The following is a 21962-nucleotide window of genomic DNA, read 5'->3' on the forward strand; positions in this document are numbered from 1 at the left end:
AGGACCTGGATCCAAGTCCCGGTATCTACATGGCAGCTCATAGTTACCTCTAACTCCACTCCCTGGTAATTGGACACTCTTCTCTGGCCTCCATGAGCACTGCACTGCATGCTGCATAACACATACAAATAAACACCAAGAGCCTTCTGAGAAGGCCTGTGCTCTTTTGAAGTCCTTCGAGTGACTCTTCTCACAAAATGAGTTAGTCAACACCAGTGTGGGTACAGAATCATTACAAAGATTGAACTTGGAAACTCACATACTCACTCTCTAGTTGGTCCACTCTGGGTACTTTCTTTCGTGTAATTTTATTTTCCAAATGATTTTGCATGGAGCATGCCATTGGTATCATGTCTAACCTATCTACTCTTGGTTTTCCTTCATTTCAGGCTCCTATTAATGCCCAGATGCTGGCCCAGAGGCAGAGGGAAATCCTCAACCAGCATCTTCGGCAGAGACAAATGCATCAGCAACAGCAGGTGCAGCAGCGAAACCTGATGATGAGAGGACAAGGGTTGAATATGACCCCAAGCATGGTGGCTCCTAGTGGTATACCAGCAACCATGAGCAATCCCCGGATTCCCCAGGCCAATGCTCAGCAGTTTCCATTTCCTCCAAACTACGGTACTGAACTTATCCCCACCACCTCTCCTCGGTCCTTTCTCCCCAGAGCCCCCCAGTCCTGGGTCACAGCTCTTCGCACAGCTCTCAGGAGGACAGTTGGAGTCTAGCAGAAGTCCCCAAGTCCAGCACTCTGCAGTCCAGCACAGTGCCATGCAATCTCTTTACCCTGGTCCTTCCTTTTCTCTAGGTGCAGGTATTAATTTAAGAATGACCAGTTTAAAAAAAAAAAAAAAGAAGAATGACCAGTTAAGTGTGTGTGTTTGTGTCTGGTCTCTGGATGTGTGAGTGAACATGAGTGTGTCTGCTGAGGTCAGTAATATAACACACAAACACACACACAAATATTGCTACTAATATTTGAATGTATTGGAGTCTGACACAAAGAAATCAATAGCTAGATATAAAATGTCAGAATACATAAATCAAAATAAGTGTTACAGATACTCTACAGCTTTTGAAAAATACTTTTTTATTGACAATACTTATGAAAAAAGAAAAGAAAGCCTTTAAAAGATTCTACCAAATCTTTCCCGAATAGGTAATTCTTGAAGTGTTACATTAGAGCCGCAGTGGGAGACCTCTTTACTTCATATCTCTTGTTCTTTAATGTCAGTCTAAGAGATGACATACCAAGGATAATGTCATAGATATGAATGTTTATGTTTATTAATAAATGTAGGTGTTTACATTGACATTAAGTGTTCCAAATGGCTCTCTTTACCTTTCCCTGTCTGAGTGAACTCTCAGTAAGATAAGTCTTTGTGTTGCCTAAATACAGATGTGCTGTCTCTTTAAAGAGCAAAGATAATGTAGCCCGGCACTGGTGGTGCACACCTTTAATCCCAACACTCAAGAGACAGAAGCAGATAGATCTCTGTGAGTTCGAGGCCAGCCTGGTCTGCAGAGTGACTTTCAGGACAGCCAGGACTGTTGTAATGGAAGTGGCGGGGCTGCGTCCCCAGCACCCCAGCTGCCTGGCTAGCTTATGCCCTGAAATAAGTACACAGACACTGTATTCTTTTAAACACTGCTTGGCCCATTTCTATCTAACCTCTTCTAGGCTAATTCTCACATATTAATTTAGCCCATTTCTAATCATCTGTCTAGCACCGCTAGGTGCGCTTACCGGGTCTTCTAGCCTACGTCCATCCTGGGTTGGAGCTGCCTGGGAGAGAGGAACCTGGCGTCTCTGCTTCAGAGAGCAGAGCTGTCAAGTCTGAGCTCACTTCCTCTTCCTCCCAGTATTCTGTTCTGTTTACTCCTCCCACCTATGTTTTAACCTATCAGGGCCAAGCAGTTGGTTTATTGCTTAACCAGTGAATTCAACAGATTGATATATGACACTCCCACATCACTGCACAAATATTAGGCAAACACGTGTGCTTACTCCACCCCGGAGTTGCCCTCTCACCACCTTCCTTTCCCAGAGCCTCTGCTGTGTTTCCTTTCTCATGGCTGAGGAAGGTCTGCTGAGAGTTCTTTCCTTTTCCTGTGAATTCTTTTACCCTGAAACTAAGCAAGAAACATACACTGAATGGTCCCTGGCTGCTAACCCTGAGAGCACTCGGGTACTACAAGTCCTTTCCAAGGCAGTGTGAATGCAGTTACGTGTTTCTAAAGTAGATGATCTCATCATTGGATGGTATAATTCAGTTTAATGAAGTTTCTTGTGTACTTTCAGTATATAGCTGAAATTAATGACCCTAAACTAAATGTAATCAATACAGTTACAGTGATAGTTACATTTTTGAAAAACTTTGACCATTTCTGATAAAAGTGATATATTCATACAAACTCTTAGTTTGGAGGGATGAAGGAAAGAATGTCATTTCTCTGACACTAGCCATGACATTTAATGTGTGTCCTAGGACCCCTGTGACTGTTGTAGAGATTTCAAGTATGGAGACTTTTTCCCTGCACTTGTATCTTAGCCTGAATTTTTTAAAATGTCTATAATTAATTGTATATAATCAAATATTTGAGAATAATTTTGTGTATACTTAATTTGGAATACTCTCTCTATAATATAGCCAATAATCTCCTTTGGACTTCCTGTTTTGTTTTTAAGGAATAAGTCAACAACCTGATCCTGGTTTTACTGGGGCTACGACACCCCAGAGTCCTCTAATGTCCCCCCGGATGGCACACACCCAGAGTCCCATGATGCAGCAATCTCAAGCCAACCCAGCCTACCAGCCCCCCTCGGACATGAACGGATGGGCACAGGGGAGCATGGGCGGAAACAGGTAATACCACATTGCTGCGTCTGATACAAATGATTCCTCCAAGAGACTTTCTACAGAATAGCCGTCCCGTTCATTTTTAAAAATGTATTTGCTTAAGCAAGCAATAGCAAGTGAATTGCTAAATAAGCCAGTTTACTCTTTAGCAAAAATCAACAAAATTTTACAAAAGCCTAGCACAGCACCTCTTGTTTCGAAGTTGAAGGCAATACCTGTAAGCTGGTTCCCCTCTTAACTGTAGAACTCCTGTGGAAGGCAGTGACCCAGAGCCAGCTTTATCAGTATTTGTGATCAGAGTAAACACAGAGATCATCTAGGGCTGGAAAAGTGGGACACGATGTGAATCCTCTCAGTACCGGTTGCAAGGGGAAAGCTTCGTGTTTCTGTCGCGGCATCACAGGCCAACTGGCCCTGTATTCATTCATTTAGATTCGTTCATTCTAGAACAAGTGCTCCAGACTGCCAGCCTCGGTTTACCGCCAGGCTCTAACACCTTTTCCCTGTGTTCCAGCATGTTTTCACAACAGTCCCCACCACACTTCGGGCAACAAGCAAACACCAGCATGTACAATAACAACATGAACATCAATGTGTCCATGGCAACCAACACAGGTGGCTTGAGCAACATGAACCAGATGACAGGACAGATCAGTATGACCTCAGTGACCTCCGTGCCTACGTCGGGGCTGTCCTCCATGGGTCCTGAGCAGGTAAGTGCCACAGAAAAGCAACTCAGAATTTTTTAGTCTTGACTTTTTGTCTATTTATACCCTTGAGTCCCACATCTATTTTGAAAAGTGTTTTTTCACCTTATTTTCACCTGTGCCAGTGAGATTTAGCAAAAATACTTTTTCATGGCAGACCCTTAGGAAAGACTTTTGGCTGCTAAAGGGTTGGGGTTTTTGTTGTGTTTTCACACCATCAACATTTTTCATGATGTGGGATTTAAACACGGAATGGTGAGCGCTGTGAAGTTTTAGAGCTAGCTTTGCCAAGTGGGGTAGCGCACACCTTTATTCCCAGCTCTGAAAAAGCTGAGGCAGGAGAATCTCTGAGTTCGACCTGGTCTGCAGGGCTACGCAGAGAGACCCAGTCACTCGCAGCGCTGCTGCCCCACTGATCCTCCCCACTGCCGCAGTGCAGGTGCCATCGTTGGTTTCTGGTCAGTTTTTAGTATTTATTTTGTGTGCCTGTCGTGCCATCGCTTTATTAGTTCAAGGCCGGCCTGGACTACATGAGACCGTGTCATAGGAAGGAAGGGAAGAGAGAGGCAGTGTGACGCTCATGTTGCAGACCCTACACACATGGACCCGCGTGGCTTCTGGTTTGCTGTCTGGCATGTGGCAGGAGTGAGGGGGGCAGTGCTTAGTCACAGGCCAGCCTCCTCAGGAGCAGCTGGATGCCTTTGGTAACCCAGACCATTGGAAACGGATGCATCAGCCAGGAAATAAAACCACAAGTACAGTGTGTCTTCTGACAAAGCCGTTCTCTGTTAACCCTGGTGGGATGGCTGTCACGGTGGGGTGGGCTGAAAGCACTGGCCATCAAGCCTTACAACCGAGTTCCATCGCAGGACTCACGTGATAGAGAGAACCGGCTTCTACCTCCACACGCACGCTGCGGCACACAAAATAGAGGTGATAAAAGGAAAACATTAAAGAAATAGATCGATGCAACAAGTAGCTTCTTTGGCCAGAGTTGGTTCATGAAAGCCAGCGGTGTTTTGGGTGTTCACAGCTTGCTCTTGCGAATTAATAGCTTGCCTGAGGAGCAAGGGTGTGAGGAGTGGGTTTCACAGTCACACCGCCGAGTTACCAGTCTTATTCGAACCAGCCTTAAACACACACACACACACACACACACACAGAGGAAGGGAGAGGGGGAAGATATACATGAAAATATGCAAATAAAATTTACTTTTGAAGGCAAATAGCATACTATCATGTGTGTTTTCAGCCTCCATACTGCCCCCAAAATGCGCACAGGGAAGAGCAGCTAGGCCCCTGAAGTCATTGTGATGGAGTCGTTTCTCCCCAGGGACATAAGACTGAAAATGGGAAATGTGTCATGTGTTGTCGCCCTCAGGTAAATGACCCTGCTCTGAGGGGAGGCAACCTTTTCCCAAACCAACTGCCTGGAATGGACATGATCAAGCAGGAGGGAGATGCATCTCGGGTAAGCAGCTGGAGTCAAGGGGGGGCGCAGCCAGTGTGGCTGAGTATCTGAAGGCCAGAATGGACATAAGTCAGTGGTTTAGAAATGGCTGGAAGATATCTTATAATTTCATTTGGCATAGAGAACTGCTTGTGTAAATAGTTTTTGTTTGGTTTTTGCAAGGTGGGGTTATTGTTTTTTTTTTTCATTTGTTCTAATATAGGATGGCAGGTAGTCCAGGATGGTCTTAATTAAACTCACTGTATAACGGACCTTGAACTCCTGATTTCTCCTAAAATCACAGGCATGTACCATCATGCCAGTTATTTATGTTGTTTGGTTTTCTTAAGGCTGGGGCTGCTAGGGATACAACCCCACAGGTAGAGAACTTGCCTGAATGGATAAGAACCTGTGGTGAATCCCCAGTACCATTAAAAAAAAAAAAAAAATAGAAAGAAGCTGGTGCCCGCTGCCTTCCCTCCCTTTTTCTCCTTCCCCTGACACACCCCATCACTTAAGGGATAAAAACTTTTGTAAACCATGTTGACCTCACAGAGATCTGCCTGTCTCAGCCTTCCAAATGCTGGGATCAAAAGAGTACACAGCCATGCCCAGCTCTGAAAAAACATTTTGTCCTTTTAGGTAGAGACAGGAAAATCTGGAATTCAGGGTCATTAGCGAATTTGAAGCCGGCCAGGTTACAATGAGATCCTGTCTCAAAAAATGAAGCAAGGACCAGAAATATATCTGAATTTGTTTCCAAGAACTCACAGTGGAAGAAGTTAACCAACTCTCAAAGTTATCCTCAGACCTCCACATTCAAACACATATAACAATAATAAAGTTTTTAAATAACCTTTAAATAACCTTTCAAGCCCACCCTGGAATACCCAAAAAAAGAGACAAATAACTTGATCCCAATGGAGAAACTGTAGGATTAAATGAATGTTGAATGTCCTTAATCCTGGGTGCTTTTGTAGTAGTAATCAGATTTAGAATAAACCCAGCCCATATGTTAGTAAGATAGTGTATTTGTTCTCCCACTCTAACCTTTGGGTTTCAGAGGTGCTGACGGTGTGTAGGACATAAACAACATGATGGTTAGGTACACAAAAGCTCGCTGTGTCAGTGTTTTCAAAGCTTTTACCAGGTAAGGAAGTCACACACTGTGCCAGATTCCATATTGACCATGTGTTGCATTCGGAGTTTATCAGTTCCGGGGCTAATTTGATAAAATGCTCACTGTGCAGGCATGAGGATTTGTGTTCAAATCCCCAGCTCCCAACTAAAAAACTGGATATGGTAGCACACACCTGCAACCCCAGGACTTCAGGGAAGGAGAGAAGGAACAGGCCAGGCAGTCTAGCTGAAGGTAGAGAGTGGTGGAGAAAGATCCCAGATGTCAACCTCCTCCATAGCACATGTGTACTCAAGCAAGCACATACATATACACACACATGCATGAAGTGGGTGCGGGCTGTGGGTGGTGGTGTGACCATTGTAGCCCAGGCAGGCCTTAGCTTTGCTCCTCCTCTGCCTGTGTCTCCTGAGCGCTGCGATTACACGCATGTGCCATCATGCCTGGATGGAGGAATGTTTTCAATAAGAGAGCAGAAGTCATTCAGGAGAGATTGCCCATCCCCTGACCGCAACCTGCGAGAACCTTTGCACTGTTGGGTTTGTAAATGTGGCATTCTGTTAAGAACAGCACCATTTACCTTCCCACATCAGAAACACGAGATTATGTTATCTAGAATAAACTAGCTTTTGTGTTTTGTGATGGACATTGTTTTCATTTAAAAAAGGAAACACACACACACACTTGATACTGATATTGCCAGGATGGTGGTACACATATTTGGGAAACTATTGTAAGGGGGTGGAGAATTTGAGATAGGTCCTCAGGGATGCAATAAAAATAACCAACCAAACATAAGAGCCCACTGTCTTCACACTGCCTCTGTCTATTTCCTTCCAGAAATACTGCTGACCCTACAGGTAGCAGTCTGCTTCTATCTTCAACCCACGGGGCTTATTTGCTCCAAACACTGACCAGTCTGCAGAGCTGCATCTCTTTATTCTGACCCACCTGACCTGCCACCGGTTCCCCCCAGGACACATCAGCAGACAGTTGGGCGCTGGCCCCAGCAGAGAGTGTGCTGGCTTGGCTGCCACTGGAAGCGCTGCCTCTGCTGCCAGCCTGAAGCTCGCCTCCAGACCATCTCGCAGTCTGTCCACTGCATTCACCTTAGTGCAACTTAGATCTCTCCTGCAAAGAATATGTGGACAGGCAAACGTCATGCCCATTCAGATTGAATGTATCTAAATGTATGTATCTAAGGAGAACCATGCTCTTGTTCTGTTCCTGTTGAGTTCCACATACTGGGTTCTTGCTTTGTTTTCCTTGGCTAATCAGTCTAGTACAAAAGATTACAATCCTGTCTAGAGAAAAGAAAGGAATTTTTTAACAAAGTCAAGCACGAGGTGTTCTAAGCTAAATCCTGCATTTGGGATGGAAGCAGGGCAGCACTGAGCAAGGCTGTATGTACCAGCACACCCAGCGAGCTGGAGTCATAGCCTGCAGGAAGGAGCGCCCAGTGTTTGAACGGATGAGGCGCCTGAAAGAGCGCTCTTCACGTAAAACCTGGAAATCTGTTCAAGGTTTCCTCTTTCTGAAAACCAAACTAGGTCCCCCAAATCAGGAGTAAGAGAACATTAATTTCTAAATTGTGTTTTTAGATTGATCAGCTGGTTTGAATTGGCATCTCCTCCCCTCTCTGGCCCTGACCTCTGCCTCCCCTCCCTGCCTTCTCTTATCCCTCCTACTTTCGTGGCTTTTAAATAAAAACAACAGCAACAGAAACCAGCTTAGCCATGCATCCTGTCAGCGTTTCTAGCCACTTAGCAACAGCTTACATCAAAAGTGCATTTCCTGTCAAGGAGAGGAAGACAGTGGAGAAGGGACACCAGTCAGGCTGCGACACCTGCGTAGGAAGGCCTGGGCTACCGCATCCGCTCTGGCCACCGAACGAGAGAGTGCCGATGAAATCGACAGCAGACATCACGACAGATCTGACCTCTGCCATGAGTTTTTTTATTTTGTTTTTTAGCAGTGCTGACAAAGCCGAAGTTTTGTAAGGTACATAAAAATCCAGTTTATATGTAAACAAGCAATAATTTAAGTTCAGAACTTAAGTGTTTTAATTGTATAATTTTGTGAGGTATACATATTGTGGGATTGACTCAAAAATGAGGTACTTCAGTATTAAATTAGATTTATCTTCATAGCAATGTCTCCTAACGGTGTTTTGTAAAGGCTGCCAATGCCTTGATTGGACCTGATTTGTAGACTTAAGTCTTTTTGTTTTCTAAACCTTGAGATTCTGCTCATGAATCATGTACCTAATCTATATGATATGCAGCCGCTGTAGGAACCAAGTCTTGATTTTATATGTTTATATTCTTTCTTAATAAACCTTAGAAAGACTACACATTACTAGCAGCGCACTTTTATGGTTGTTTTTCTTGCCCACTCTGTCGGGGAATAGCCTTTGTTAACTGGTATCAGATTCCAACAACTGCAGTACCCAGAACTAAGACCTTTTCAATTCTCCGCAGCCCCAATATACATACTTTGTTACCTAAATTTCAGAATGGTATCTTTTTGATGTCTAAAAACAAAACATTTTATAATATGTCATTAGCCAAGCTTTCTAGTAACAGAAGTTTTTCCTTGAAATTTAACTGTTTATTCGTGGCAGGGTGAAAAACATTTAAACTACCCTATTTCTATTTATGTCTCTATATATCTATAGATTGTGGAAATAGAGAAAAGAGATATGGCCCAAAGACAAATGGTAAATCGTCTGAAAATGTTGCTCCAAGCTAAAGAACTTTCTGGAAATTTGCATTCCGATACCTTTTCCACTTTGAGAGGAATCTCAGTGCAGGGAGGTGGCCAGGGACAGCACTTCCCAGTGACCACCAGTTCATGCATCCACTCAAGGCTCCAGGGAGCAGATGGAGGCCGGGAGCTCTAGGCCCTCCCCCAGGAGTGAGGCTCATGTGGTGTACTGCTAAAGGTGACCCATTCTCAGATCAATGTTCAAAAATACGTGAGGTAGGATAACTCTCAGCTTGACACGGCACAAGAGAAAACGGAGTTTAAAGCAGATTTGTTTTGAATTTTAAGTCCCATTTCCCGATAACACCAGCCACAATACCGAACTTTCCATATTCATGCGTTCTACCGCTGTTTTCCAATATCAATCCCGACCGGGCAGTCAGAGTAACCGTGATCAGGGCGTGAAGAGAGGGTAAACTCTCTCCCCACAATTGTTTTTACATCTCATTAGGAGTATGAAGTAAGTGAAGGGGGTCCTCTGATCATGTTCTCACAGAAGCAAATGCCAAATCAGCGCCCTTCTCCATCAGTATTCCTCATGCTATTCACGGTAAATTTGTACTTGGTTTTGGTTTAGCAGGACATAGAATCAGTGTTTTTCTTATACTGCTCAATGTGAAAAGCATACCCACCTTAACTCGGTTGTAGAACCCATCTAAGTGTTCATGTACCGTGGTAAGTTTTAAAAGTGAAGTGAGCTGTGTTACTACAACAGATTCTTTTGACTCAAAGAATAAAACACCCCCCCCACGTGTATCTTTTACGGCCTGTAATAATTGAAAGCAATGGTTTTTTGCAGTTTAAGATGCAACTTTTAATCTGTGTTTTTAACTGGAGTTCATATGGGTGTGACACATGAACTGGGAGGCACAGATCCACTTGCAGAACCCAAAGATACACAATCAATTTTGAAATGCAACTTAAGCCATTAATTGTTGGTGTGAATTTAAAATTTTCTAGTGTTTGTATGGTAGTATGCTGCCTAAGAGCAAAGCACTCTCTGCACAAAAGAAAATTACTGTAGTGGCTTCGATTTTAATTAGAATTTTCTCCCTGGTGTTTCTTTATAGACTAAAACGAAATCTTTTAAGTTTCTTACTACAGGTAAAAGCTATGTGCAAGAACCTCAAAATGCTAAAACCTAGCATAATGCCTTAGATCTGTTTTTAAGTCTTGTATATTCCTACATAGCTGTCCAATGTATTATATTTGTATAGTGAATTGTGTACAATTTTTGAACAAGTGCATCATCACTTACCCTTATGTTATTGAACAGTGATGATGATCCATTTCTTCAAACATTTAACTGTCATTTTTTTTGTCATTCGTGGATTTTATTTGTACAGTTCCTCATGAAGTTGCATCTGAGATATGTGTATATGAAAAGATTATACAAGGGTAAAATTAAGCAATATATTAACTATGGTTCTTCAGGAGAAAGCTTACAGTGTTTCAGGTTGTGATTTATTTTCAAAACAGAGTTGGCTCTGAACATCACTTTGTTCATCTGCATTGATGTTTGTATTTCTAGTGTGAGCAGTTTATGCAAAGGTAGATATATTCAGAGAAATTTTAAATACATTTATGCAAGTTACTATTGCTTTGCTGATGCTATTTGCTTATTTGATGTTAAATAATGCTATTGTAAATAAAGAATCTGTTGTTACTGCATCATTTAATAAATTTTAATGCCTTCGGGTTTTACATGGCTTTAGAGATTTTAATGTGGTTATAGAGTATCTTTTTTGTTGTAATTTAAATTTAAAAAATAGGGCTGGAGAAATGGCTCAGTGGTTAAGAGCACTGACTGCTCTTCCAGAGGTCCTGAGTTCAATTCCCAGCAACCACATGGTGGCTCGCAGCCATCTATAATGAGACCCGGCGCCCCCTTCTGGCCTGCAGGCACACATGGAAGGAATGCTGTACACATAATAAATAAAATAAATCTTTAAAAAAAAATAAATAAATTTAAAAAATACCTGAGCACTGGCTGCCCTTCCAGAAGACCCAGGTTCAATTCCCAGCACCCACGTGGCAGCTCAGAAGCATCTGTAACTCCTGTTCCAGGGGACTCATTCCCCTCTTCTGGTTTCCACGGGCAACGGGCCACAGGTGCACAGACAGACATGCAGGCAAAACAGCTAGAGACAAACTACAAAAAGGGAAAGGAGTTGAAGACCTTGTTTGTTTGTTTTAAATAAATGTCTGTGTGCTGGAGGGATGGCTTAGTGATTAGGAATGTCTACATTTCAACAGAGTCTGAGTTGGCAGTTCTCTGTACCCAGGTCAGGAGGCTCACAACTCCTGTAATTCCAGCTTGGGGGGGGGGGGTCAGTGCACTCTTCCGGTGCACACGTCCACACAAACACCCATACACATAATTAAAAATAAATGTTTGTTTTTAAAAAACTTAGTGTTGGCATTGCAGTTAGCGTTGGTCACGGTGCTCTGACATCTCAGTCTCCCAGCGAAGCTAGGAAAAATGTATTCTACTTGAGGTTACATAATACTTTGTGGCAAACATAGGCCGCATCTACTCACCTCAGTCCAAATACCGCTGCAGTCCCAAATCATAGACTGTGGTTTAAGATAGTTTCTCTATGTAACCGCCCTGGCGGTCCTGGAACAGGACATGTTCTGGCTGTGCAGACCAGGCTGGCCTTGAACAGAGATCTAGCACCTTCTGCCCCCGATGCTGGGATTAAAGGGGTGTGCCACTACCACCCAGCAAACTTTTTATTTTTCTCGAGGTGTGTGTACACAGGATCTGTGGTGTACCGGTAGAGGTCAGAGGACTCCCCTCAGGAGTTGGTTCTCTCCCCCCCCTTATATGGGTCCTGAAGATGAGACTTAGGTCACCAGGCATGACAGTGAGCAGCTTTACCAGCTGAGCCTTCTTCCCAGTTCTCAGACTGTTGACGAGAACGGCACGTACAGTTTCATGGCTTACTGGGGTATTAGGTATGACACATGAGAATAGATGGGTAACACTTGGTAGGTTGGTTTGGTACTAACATGATTTCTGTGACTTACAGTACCTAAAACTGCAGGCAATACTAGTGGCTCTGATTTGGTTGTTCCTCACCTGAGAGGGAGGGGTGCCTTGACCATTGCAGGTGGTGACCTACGCTAGGACAAGCTGTGCTGCTACCTGCAGCAAGGCTACATAGCGACATCTCAGCTGCCCTGTCCATCTTGCTTTTAGATACTGGCCAAGCTGAAACAAACTTTTTCCAACGTTTTACTGCAGCTACCCCAACCCCACTGTGTTGAGTGAGACTGCTCATTCGTTTCCCGGCTGCCCAGACCCGAAATAATCACACAAAACTATATTAATTAAATCACTGCTTGGCCTATTAGCTTATGCATATTTCTAGCTAACTCTCACATCTTAATTCAACCCATCTCTTAATCTGTGCATCACCATGAGGTCGTGACAAGGTTCTGGTGAGTGTCTCCTCTGGTGGCTACATAGCATCTCGCTGACTCCACATCTCTGCTTGAAAATCCTGCCTTACTCTATTCTGCCCTGTGATAGGTTCAAGGCAGCTTCTTTATTAACCAATGGTATACAGAGGGGGATTCCACATCACCACTGTGTATGGATTTTCACCTCCATCTTCTGCCTCCAGAAGCATCTGAAACTCGTGTAGCCCAGGCTGGCTTTGAACTCCTCCTGCCTGAGCCTCCTATGTGCTGAGATTTTTTGGTATACTCCGCCACACCCAGGCAATGTACTCTCTGAGAAATACTGCTAGCAGGTTCCTGGACAAGACAGAACCCCTAACCACAAATGCAGATCATTGGTTTGTCCATAAATGATTGCTGAGAATTGGGTGCTGCTGGACACAGCAAGTTGTACCCAGGAAGTGGTGACAGGGAATGAGAAAGAACAACGTTCAACAGAGGAGAGAACTGACAGACAGCTGAACCTCCACCTGCCAAGTTCTGTGTGCCCAGCAGCATCATAAAACAGAAATGGTGTATCATGATCGTTCCTGGGCCAGCAAGTAAAGGTGCTTCCCCAAGCCTGACAACTCGAGGTCAAACTCCCAGAGCAACGTGTCAGGAGAACTGACTGCTGCGGGCTGTCCTCTCTCCTAGGTGGGGTTACTATGGCTCTGAGGAAACACCATGACCTAAGCGACTTTGGGAGGAAAGGGTTTGTTGATCATCAAAGGGAGTCAGGAACCTGGTGCAGAGGTCATGGAGGGTGCTGCTCACTGACTTGCTTGCCTTGGCTTGCTCAGTCTGCTTTCTTTCAGAACTCAGGACCACCAACCAGCTCAGGGGTGGCCCCACCCGCAATGGGCAAGCGCTACACACACACACACACACACACACACACACACACATATCAAATTAAGAAAATGCCCTACAGGCTTGGCTATAGCCCTATCTTAGACATTTTCTCAGTTGAGGCTCCCGCCTCTCTGATGACTCTAGCTTGTGTCAAGTTGGCATAAAACTAGTCAGCCCATCCTCTGTCTTCCACAGAGTGCCAGTGTGGGCACTTCCTCCTGCCAAAATGAGAGAGTGCCCCAGATAGGCCAGTGTTCATGGCGTGGCTCCCTGCACAGCCTTACAGAGGGACCTGGATGACCTGCTGAAGAAATGGACAGCCGAAGCCTAGTGTACACATTAGTCTGCTATCAAGAGGCCATCCGGTACCCTGAGACAGTGGCCCTAACAGAAAGCAATCTTTCTAGCGGGAGATAGTACAATAAATAAATAATGATCTATATAATTTCACTTTAAGAATAAGGAAAAGTGGCCTGAACTGAGTGTAAATTTCTCATCCAACCTAGTTACTCACGTGTGTAATCTCAATCAATAAGCTGAGGCAGGAGGATTGCTAGGAATTGGAGGCCAGGTAAGCCAGTCTGTTCTAAGAGTCTGGTGCTGTTCAAGAAGACAAACACAAAGCCCTGGCCGGTGGCCAACAGTCAGACCATCTGCTCAGAGGCTTGGAAAGAAACCAGAACACTGACAAAGGCACACTATGGAAAATGGGTGTCCAGTTTGAGGGTTTTTTTTTTCCCCCCTTGAGACAGGGTTTCTCTGTGTAACAGTCCTGGCTGTCCTGGAACTCACTCTGTAGACCAGGCTGGCCTCAAACTCAGAAATCTGCCTGCATCTGACTCCCAAGTTCTGGGATTAAAGGCGTGCGCCACCACTGCCCGGCCAGTTTGAGCATTTTGGAACTGCACATTCATACAAACAGTCAATGCAAGAACAGCACTACACACAGCCATGGAGACACAGTAACTGGCTGGCTGACTCAAGCCAGGCTCCCTCATCCGGTTTTACAGGCAGGGCTGGCACAGGAATGCAGGGGCCCTAGTCACCAAGTCAGAGCCCGTCATGAACCAGTGGGGAGGCTTTTCACTGAGACGGATCAGTCTATGGTCGTGCGGACGGCTCCACTTCTAAAGCTTGGTACACACATTCTAGAAACGGCGACAAACCCAGTGAAACAGCAGAACGCTTGCCCACTGGGGGGCCCCAAACGCTAGGATAAGTGAGCATCAGATGGTGACCAGAAGAGGGAGCCGTGCAGCAGGGCTCGCCAGGGGAGCACGTGCTAAATGTTCGCTCACTCGTCAGCATCCGGTCCCTATTTGTCCTCCCAATGCTACCGTTTCCCTTAGTCCGGTCTGGGATGTCTACCTGATGATTCTAAGGAGATACCCTGCACTGCCTAGCCACACCCTCTCACCAGGGACTTCTCACAGAGGAAAATTCTAGCCTACCTCTGCTCTAAATAAGAGGATCTCTCCTAATTTTGTTCTTTCTTCCCTCTCCTCCCCCAGGCTGGCTGTCCTACGTTGTTGCTGTTGCTGAGATAAAACACTGACCGACGGGGACCTGGGGGTGGGGGGGTTTATCTTACATTTCCAGGTGACCATTCATCACCACGAAGAATTAGGGCAGAAACTGAAGCAGAGAGCATAGAGCAAGTCAGCACACAGGCTTGCTGACTGCCTTCCTCGGCTACCTTATTTGTTTGTTTGTTTGTCTGCTTGCTTGGTTGTTTTTTTTTTTTTTTCCAAGATAGGGTTTCTCTGTGTAACAGTCCTAGCTGTCCTGGAATTAGCTCTTGTACACCAGGCTGGCCTCGAACTCACAGAGATCCGCCTACCTCTGCCTCCCGAGTGCTGGGATTAAAAGCGTATGCCACCACTTCCCAGCTTTTTTAACTTTTTCTTTTTTTCCGGTTTTTTGAATCAGCTACCTTCTCGTTATACAGTCCTGGACTACCAGTCCCAGTTCCGGGAGGGCACCACTGCAGTGGGCGGGGGCGGGGCCCTCCCAGGTCACCACTCCCAGGTCACCACTGCAGTGGGCGGGGCCCTCTCCCACATCAACCAGTAATTAAGAACTGTCACACAGATGTGTCCGCAGGCCAATCTGATGCAGGCAGTTCCTCAGCTGAGGTCCCCTCTTCCCAGCTGACTCTAAGTTTGTGTCAAGTTGGCAAGCTATAGACCCCTTGTCTTCTTGACACACATCAGAATTAAACAGTGACCTTTCCTTTCTTGTTATCACCAAGATCTCATGCAAATGTCATAATAGAAAACAGTATATCTTTACTGTTTTTTTCAAAGATTTATTTATTTATTATATATACAACATTCTGCCTCCCTGTATGCCCGCACGCCAGAGGAGGGCGCCAGATCTCATTACAGATGGTTGTGAGCCACTATGTGGTGGCTGGGAATTGAACTCAGGACCTCTGGAAGAGCAGCCAGTGCTCTTAACCACTGAGCCATCTCTCCAGCCCCATCTTTACTGTTTTAAAGTAGAAAAACAGTACTTACTTTAGAAGTTCCATAGTCTTTTTTAAAAAAATTACATCACTTAAGCGAGGCATCTTGGCACAAACCTTCAGTCCCTTAGAGAATGAGAGAGGCCTATCCAAAAAAAAAAAAATCCAATTGAAGTCTTCTGGAATTATCATTCCACACAGCTCCTCATGTCCAGTACACAGCAACGCCTTGTTCCCTTGGCTTTCCAGACTCACAACGTATGGGCAGTGAAACCATCCCCGTCATTTTACTTGTAACTAAGATTGTCACAAAATAACACACTTGTAAAGCCAACCAGGGTGACACCCGTTTGCAGTCCCAGCACTCAGAAGGCAGAAGCAAGCGGATCAGGAGTTTAGGGCCAGCTACACTACAGAGAAGAAAAAAAAAAAAAAAAGACAGTGGTTGACCTCTAGGCAAGCCTCAGAAAATCAGAGCTCCAGAATAACCTGTGCCCTGTGGCACTTGCTGGCAGGGCCAGGCAAAGCCTCATCCAGTTACTAGACCGCTATATATAGGTAACTAAGGTTCTCTGGTTTCCTTGTTGTTTTAACTTTCTGATTGTTTGTTGTATGTGTGTGTCTGCTTTTTGTTTTAGTTTAGTTTGATTTTTCTGTTTGTTGTTTGGTTTTTTGTTTGTTTGTTTGTTTGTTTGGCAGGGTGTAGAGCCCGGGCTGTCCTGGAACTCAAACTGTTGATTAGGCTGGCCTTGAATTCTCAGAGTGAACCACCTGCCTCTGCCTCCCCAGTGCTGAGATTAAAGTCACTTGCCACCATACCCAGCCCGGGTCTTACCCTCCTGGGGCAGCTGAAGTGTGAGGGAGGAATCCACATTGCCTGAAGAAGCTAAAGGAGCCTTGGGAAGCTAGCTCCCTGCCCAGGGCAGAAGAAGCCTTAGGTGTAGGAAGTCTCCTAGCCCTGGGCCAGTCTTGGCAGCTCAGGAGGCCACTCTGCCCATCCTTTGCCCTTCAGCCTGCTTGCAGTCAGAGGCTGTCAGAAAGTTTTGTGTCTGGGTGTGTGGGTGGGAGACGGAGGTGATGGCACCTATCTTAAATGCCAGGATCCAACAGGAAGTACTCTGTGGGGTTCTTGTAGTAAGAGTCAGGAGTTTGAGGGTAATCCGGACATGACCCTGAGGCATAGCAAGCCTATCCTGGAAGGGGATAGAGAGGGAATGCCCACTGAGAGCTCTGCTTAGCGTGGTAAGCAATACTACCACTGAGCCTCATGCCCAGCCCACACACGAACAACTTCTAACACGCATGCACAAGTGAACTGCGTGCAAACAACAGTTTTTGTGTTCTTGCTGGTAACACTTGAACTGGTTAACGTAAGTCTGCATAGTTCTAGCACTCGGGAAGCCCAGGCAGCAGAATCAGGAGTTGAAAGCCAAACTGATTTCCACAGTGAGAGCTGGTCTCAAGAAACAAGTAAACTGGATGGTGGCGCACGCCTTGAATCCCAGCACTGGGGAGACAGAAGCAGGCGGATCTCTGAGTTCAAGGTCAGCCTGGACTACAGAGTGAGTTCCAAGACAGCCAGGGCTACACAGGGAAGCCCTGTCTTGAAAAAATAAAATAGTAACAACAACAACAACAATAATAATAAAAGCAGATGCTCACCCGCATCAGTGATCCTGGCCCTCAGGAGCAGAGGCAGCAAGTCCACACGGTGTAGGCCACTCAGGACTGCACAGCAAGCCCGTTTCAGGGAACAAATTACAACAGAACCTCAGTCAAATATTATTTAATAGAAATGAATTTCAAATTTATATTAAAGCATAGAAACTAAAACTAATCTGAAAGAATAAAAGTTCTGGGTTTAATATGGTTTAATATGGGAATTTTATATTGTTTATCAGTTTCTTTTCTCCCCAGCTCCGAATTTCACCCTCTTTGGCTGCTTTGGGGAAGTCAATCCTCTTCCCATGATTTGCCCGCTGGGGCTGACTTATTACCAATAGAGGGCGCTGGAGAGAAATTGCAGGAAGACGGCTTGAAGTTTTAGGCTTCCAGGAACATCGCTCTGGAATCAGCTTTTCAATCATGCCAGCGGATGCACTGGCAGCAACTTCCAGCAGAGTGATACCGCAGTCACTTGTCAGTCATTCCGTCACCACAGCTGGGTTCTCAACAAGGCCCAGATCTCAGCGCACAGAGAGTGAAGAGGCTAATAGAGAAAGTATCACATGACGTTATATTGTGTGGTTTTACGTTATATCCACTGTTCCTATGAATTTTTAAAATAATTTATTGATTTTTTTCATGTACATTCTTGTTTTGCTTGCATGTATGTCTGTGTGAGGGCACCAGATCCCCTGAAACTCAAGTTGCATACAGTTGTAAGCTTCCGTGTGGGTGCTAGGGATTGAACCCAGGTCCTTCAGAAGAACAGCCAGTGCTCTTATCCACTGAGCCATCTCTCCAGCCCTGTTCCTATGATCCTGAGGATTCAGTTCTTAGTGACCAATCCACATGTCTTTGGATTAAGTTTTTCCGTGCAAATCTGGTTTCTTTCTTGCTCCTGGCATCAACAAATAGGAACTTTTAAACAAACCCATCTCTTTTATAGCTGTCCAGCATGGCTCTTTGAGATGACACATTGCACACAAGAACAATGTATTGTGTGGTAACAAATTATCCAAGGAGCTGGAAGAATGACTTGGCACTGCCTGTTCTTGCTGAGGACCCAGATTCAGTTCCCAGCGCCCACGTGGAGGCTGGTGACTGTCTCTGGCTCCAGTTCCAGTGGGTTCAGTGCCCTCATCTGACCCTTGTGGCACCAGGCGCACACACACATATCCATACACATAAGCAAAGCAATCATATATATGAAAATAAATGAATTATTCAAACCCCCAAAACTAAGGAAATGACTGACAAACTCTGGTTTCTAAGAAAATTTCGTGTGTATTTTGAGTTTCGAGAACAAGAAGTGAACTAAGGTCAGATGAAGATAGTGTCCCACGATGGCTTAAGCTGTTGAGTTCAGACTGCCCTTTCAGAGGACCCAAGTTCAGTTCTGAACACCTAGAGGCTCACAACCACCTTTTTGAACTCCAGCTCCAGAGGCTCATTCTCCTCATTTAAAAAAAAAAAAAAAAAAAGTGTCCTACACAACAGAGTGCACCAGACAGAAGAACTAGACCGGATGACAGAACTAACCATATTCAGGATTGCAGCTTTATCGTACTAGGACTTGAACCCGGGGCTTGATATACACAGGCAAACATTCTACCAACTAAACTGTACTCCCAGAATTTCTTCCTTCCTTCCTTCCTTCCTTCCTTCCTTCCTTCCTTCCTTCCTTCCTTCCTTCCTTCCTTCCTTTCTCCCTCCCTCCCTCCCTCCCTTCCTTTTTGATTTTTCAAGATAGGGCTTCTTTGTGTAACCCTGGCTGTCCTGAAACTCACTCTGTAGAGCAGGCTGGCCTCAAACACACAGAGATCTGCCTGCTTCTGCCTCCTGAGGATCAAAGGTATGTGCCTCTACCACCTGGCTACTCCCAGTATTTCTGCTTTTGAGTCTGGCTCATTATGCCTTTCATTGGCTTTTGATTTTTAGTTTTTACTGTTCTTCATAGATTCTAGATCAGTGGTTCTCAATCTGTGGGTCACGGGGGGTCACGTGTCAAATATCCTGCATACCAGATACTTACAATTCATGAAAGTAGCAAGATTACAGTTATGAAGTAGCAATGAAAATAATCTTATGGTTGGGGGTCACCACAACATGAGGAACTGTATTAAAGGGTTGAAGCATTAGGGGGTTGAGAACCACTGCTCTAGATAATAATGTCTTGTCTGATGTACAGTTGACAAAGATTCTTTTTCCCGTTCTGTACACTGTTTTTTTGCTCTGTGGTTGCGTCCTTTGCTGCACAGAACCTCTTTAGTTTTATATGATCCCTATGTCGTTCTTGGGGTTATTCCCATGCTATTAGTGCCTTGCACAGGTCTGTATTTTCAAGTCTTCTGTCTATGATTTCTTGCAGCAGTTTTGTTTCTTTTTTTTAAATTCCATGATATTTATTGAGCTCTACGTTTTTCTCCGCTTACCCTCCCAGCCTCTCCCTTTCCCCCTTCAACCCTCCCCCAAGGTCCCCATGCTCCCAATTTACTCAGGAGATCTTGTCTTTTTATACTTTCTACTTCCCGTGTAGATTAGATCTATGTAAGTCTCTCTTAGTGTCCGCATTGTTGTCTAAATTCTCTGGGATTGTGGTTTGTAGGCTGGCTTTCTTTGCTTTATGTTTAAAAACCACTTATGAGTGAGTACACGTGATAATTGTCTTTCTGAATCTGGGTTTACCTCACTCAAAATATTGTTTTCTAGCTCCTTCTATTTTCCTGCAAAATTCAAGCTGTCGTTATTTTGTTCTGCTGTGTAGTACTCCATTGCGAAATGTACCACATTTTTCTTATCCATTCTTCGATCGAAGGGCATTTAGGTTGTTTCCAGGTTCTGGCTATGACAAACAAAGCTGCTATAAACATGGTTGAGCACACGTCCTTGTGGCACGATTGAGCATCCTTTGGATATATACCCTAAAGCGGTATTATTGGGTCTTGAGGAAGGTTGTTTGCTAATTTTCTGAGAAGCCACCACCCAGACATCCAAAGGGATTGTACAGGTGCCTTCCCATCCGCCAGTTTTGGTTTCTTATCTTGTTGTTTAAGTTTTTTGTTTGTTTGGTTTGGTTTGGGTTTTTGGTTTTTGAAACAGGGATTTAGATAGCCCAGGCATGCCTTAAATTTGTTCTGTGCCAAGGGTCTGCCTTGGACTCCCGCTCCTCCTGTCTCTGCCTCACACATAATGGTATTATAGGTATGTGCCACTATGCCCAAGTTAAAATATTAATTCTCTTTTGCTTTCATTTTAGTTATGATACTAAACCTGGGATAGATGAGACCTTGTCTGAAAACACAAATACAACCCAAACCCTGTAAACGAACAACAAGGCCTATACTGGACTATCAAGGTAGAAGCTGGGAGTATAGCCCTGGGGTCTTAGGTTTCGGCTGCTGTGATAACATTGTGACCAAAAGCCACTTGGTGAGGAAAGGATTTATTTCAGCTTACAACTCGTGGGTCACAGGCTGTCACTGAGGGAAGTTAGAGCAGGAACTCAAACAGGGCAGGAACCTGGAAACTGAAACTGGTCACGGTGGTCATGGAGAGTGTTGCTGCTTGCTCCCTGTGGCTTGTTCAGCAGACTCACAGCATCCAGACCACCAGCCCATAAGGCTGGGCCTTCCCATATCAGTCACTAAGGAAATGCACCAGCTGCTGGGCTATCTTCTCAACTGAGGTACGCTCTTCCAAAACATCTCTAGCCCCTGTCAAGGTGACATAAAAACTAGCCAACACACTCAGTGAGGAAGTATATATTTATGTAGTATACCCAAGGCCTCGAGTTCAATTCCTAGTGCCCCCCCCAAATAAAAAACATAAATTCACTAACAATGAATTCTATCTATCATGAATGTTTTATCACAAACGACTTCAGGCATCCCCCAAAACCTTTGCAATTCTATCAAAGGCTTATTTATTTTTATGTTCATTGGTGTGAGGGTGTCAGATGCCCTGGAACTGGAGTTACAGACAGTTGTGGACTTGAACCCGGATCCTCTGGAAAGGCAGCCAGTGCTTTTAACCACTGAGTCATCTCTCCAGCCCCCAAAGGCTTCTTTTCTAGATGATTATTATTTGGCTCAGACAAGCCCATTTTCCACTGAGAGAAGCCGGCCCTGAAAAGCAGCTAACTGCTGGGCCTCTGGATTCTAAGCTCTGAAGCCATTTCTTTGGAGACCAGACTTCTGACCTTGGCAGCAGAGCTTTCTTCTAGGAAGGCACAGATGTCTGACACAGGAGAATAGGATTTCCAGCAGCTCTCTCTGTCCTTGCCATGTTTCACCAGAAAACTTTGTTCAGATTTGTTCACAAACGGTCTCACCTAACCAGGTCTTTGGTGTTTCAATTTGGTTGCCTGAAAACCATGCCACCGCTCTGGCCCACAGTTTATTGTGGTGACTCCCCCCACTCCTCTTCAGAAACAAAGGATTTGTTTACCTTGCCTGAGGCTGTGGCAGCTATCACCTCAGGAACGATTCCACACCTTTGGAAGCTTCCTTGGACCCAACCTATATCATTGTAGCTGCTTAATGAACTATAGTTAGTTTGTAGTTTTGAGCTAATTTAGATACTACAAATTCTTCTTTTTCACTTA

General features: G+C 44.8%; 1 protein-coding gene across 2 annotated transcripts in view; it reads left to right on the forward strand.

Annotated features, from left to right (window-relative positions):
• The window catches only part of Ncoa2 (nuclear receptor coactivator 2), a 224205-nt gene extending 213571 nt beyond the window's left edge, over positions 1 to 10634 (forward strand). For both annotated transcript variants that reach the window (XM_050142073.1, XM_050142074.1), the window contains 5 exons: positions 390 to 624; positions 2693 to 2870; positions 3379 to 3577; positions 4953 to 5042; positions 7000 to 10634. In XM_050142073.1, coding sequence (XP_049998030.1) covers positions 390 to 624; positions 2693 to 2870; positions 3379 to 3577; positions 4953 to 5042; positions 7000 to 7011 — 714 coding nt within the window. In that variant the 3' untranslated portion in view covers positions 7012 to 10634. The remainder of the gene's footprint in view (positions 1 to 389; positions 625 to 2692; positions 2871 to 3378; positions 3578 to 4952; positions 5043 to 6999) is intronic.
• The last annotated feature ends 11328 nt before the right edge of the window (positions 10635 to 21962 follow it).

This window comes from Alexandromys fortis, unplaced genomic scaffold (assembly GCF_014885135.2).
Source record: "Alexandromys fortis isolate MF-2015 unplaced genomic scaffold, M_Fortis_MF-2015_v1.1 scaffold_41, whole genome shotgun sequence".
NCBI lineage: Eukaryota > Metazoa > Chordata > Mammalia > Rodentia > Cricetidae > Alexandromys > Alexandromys fortis.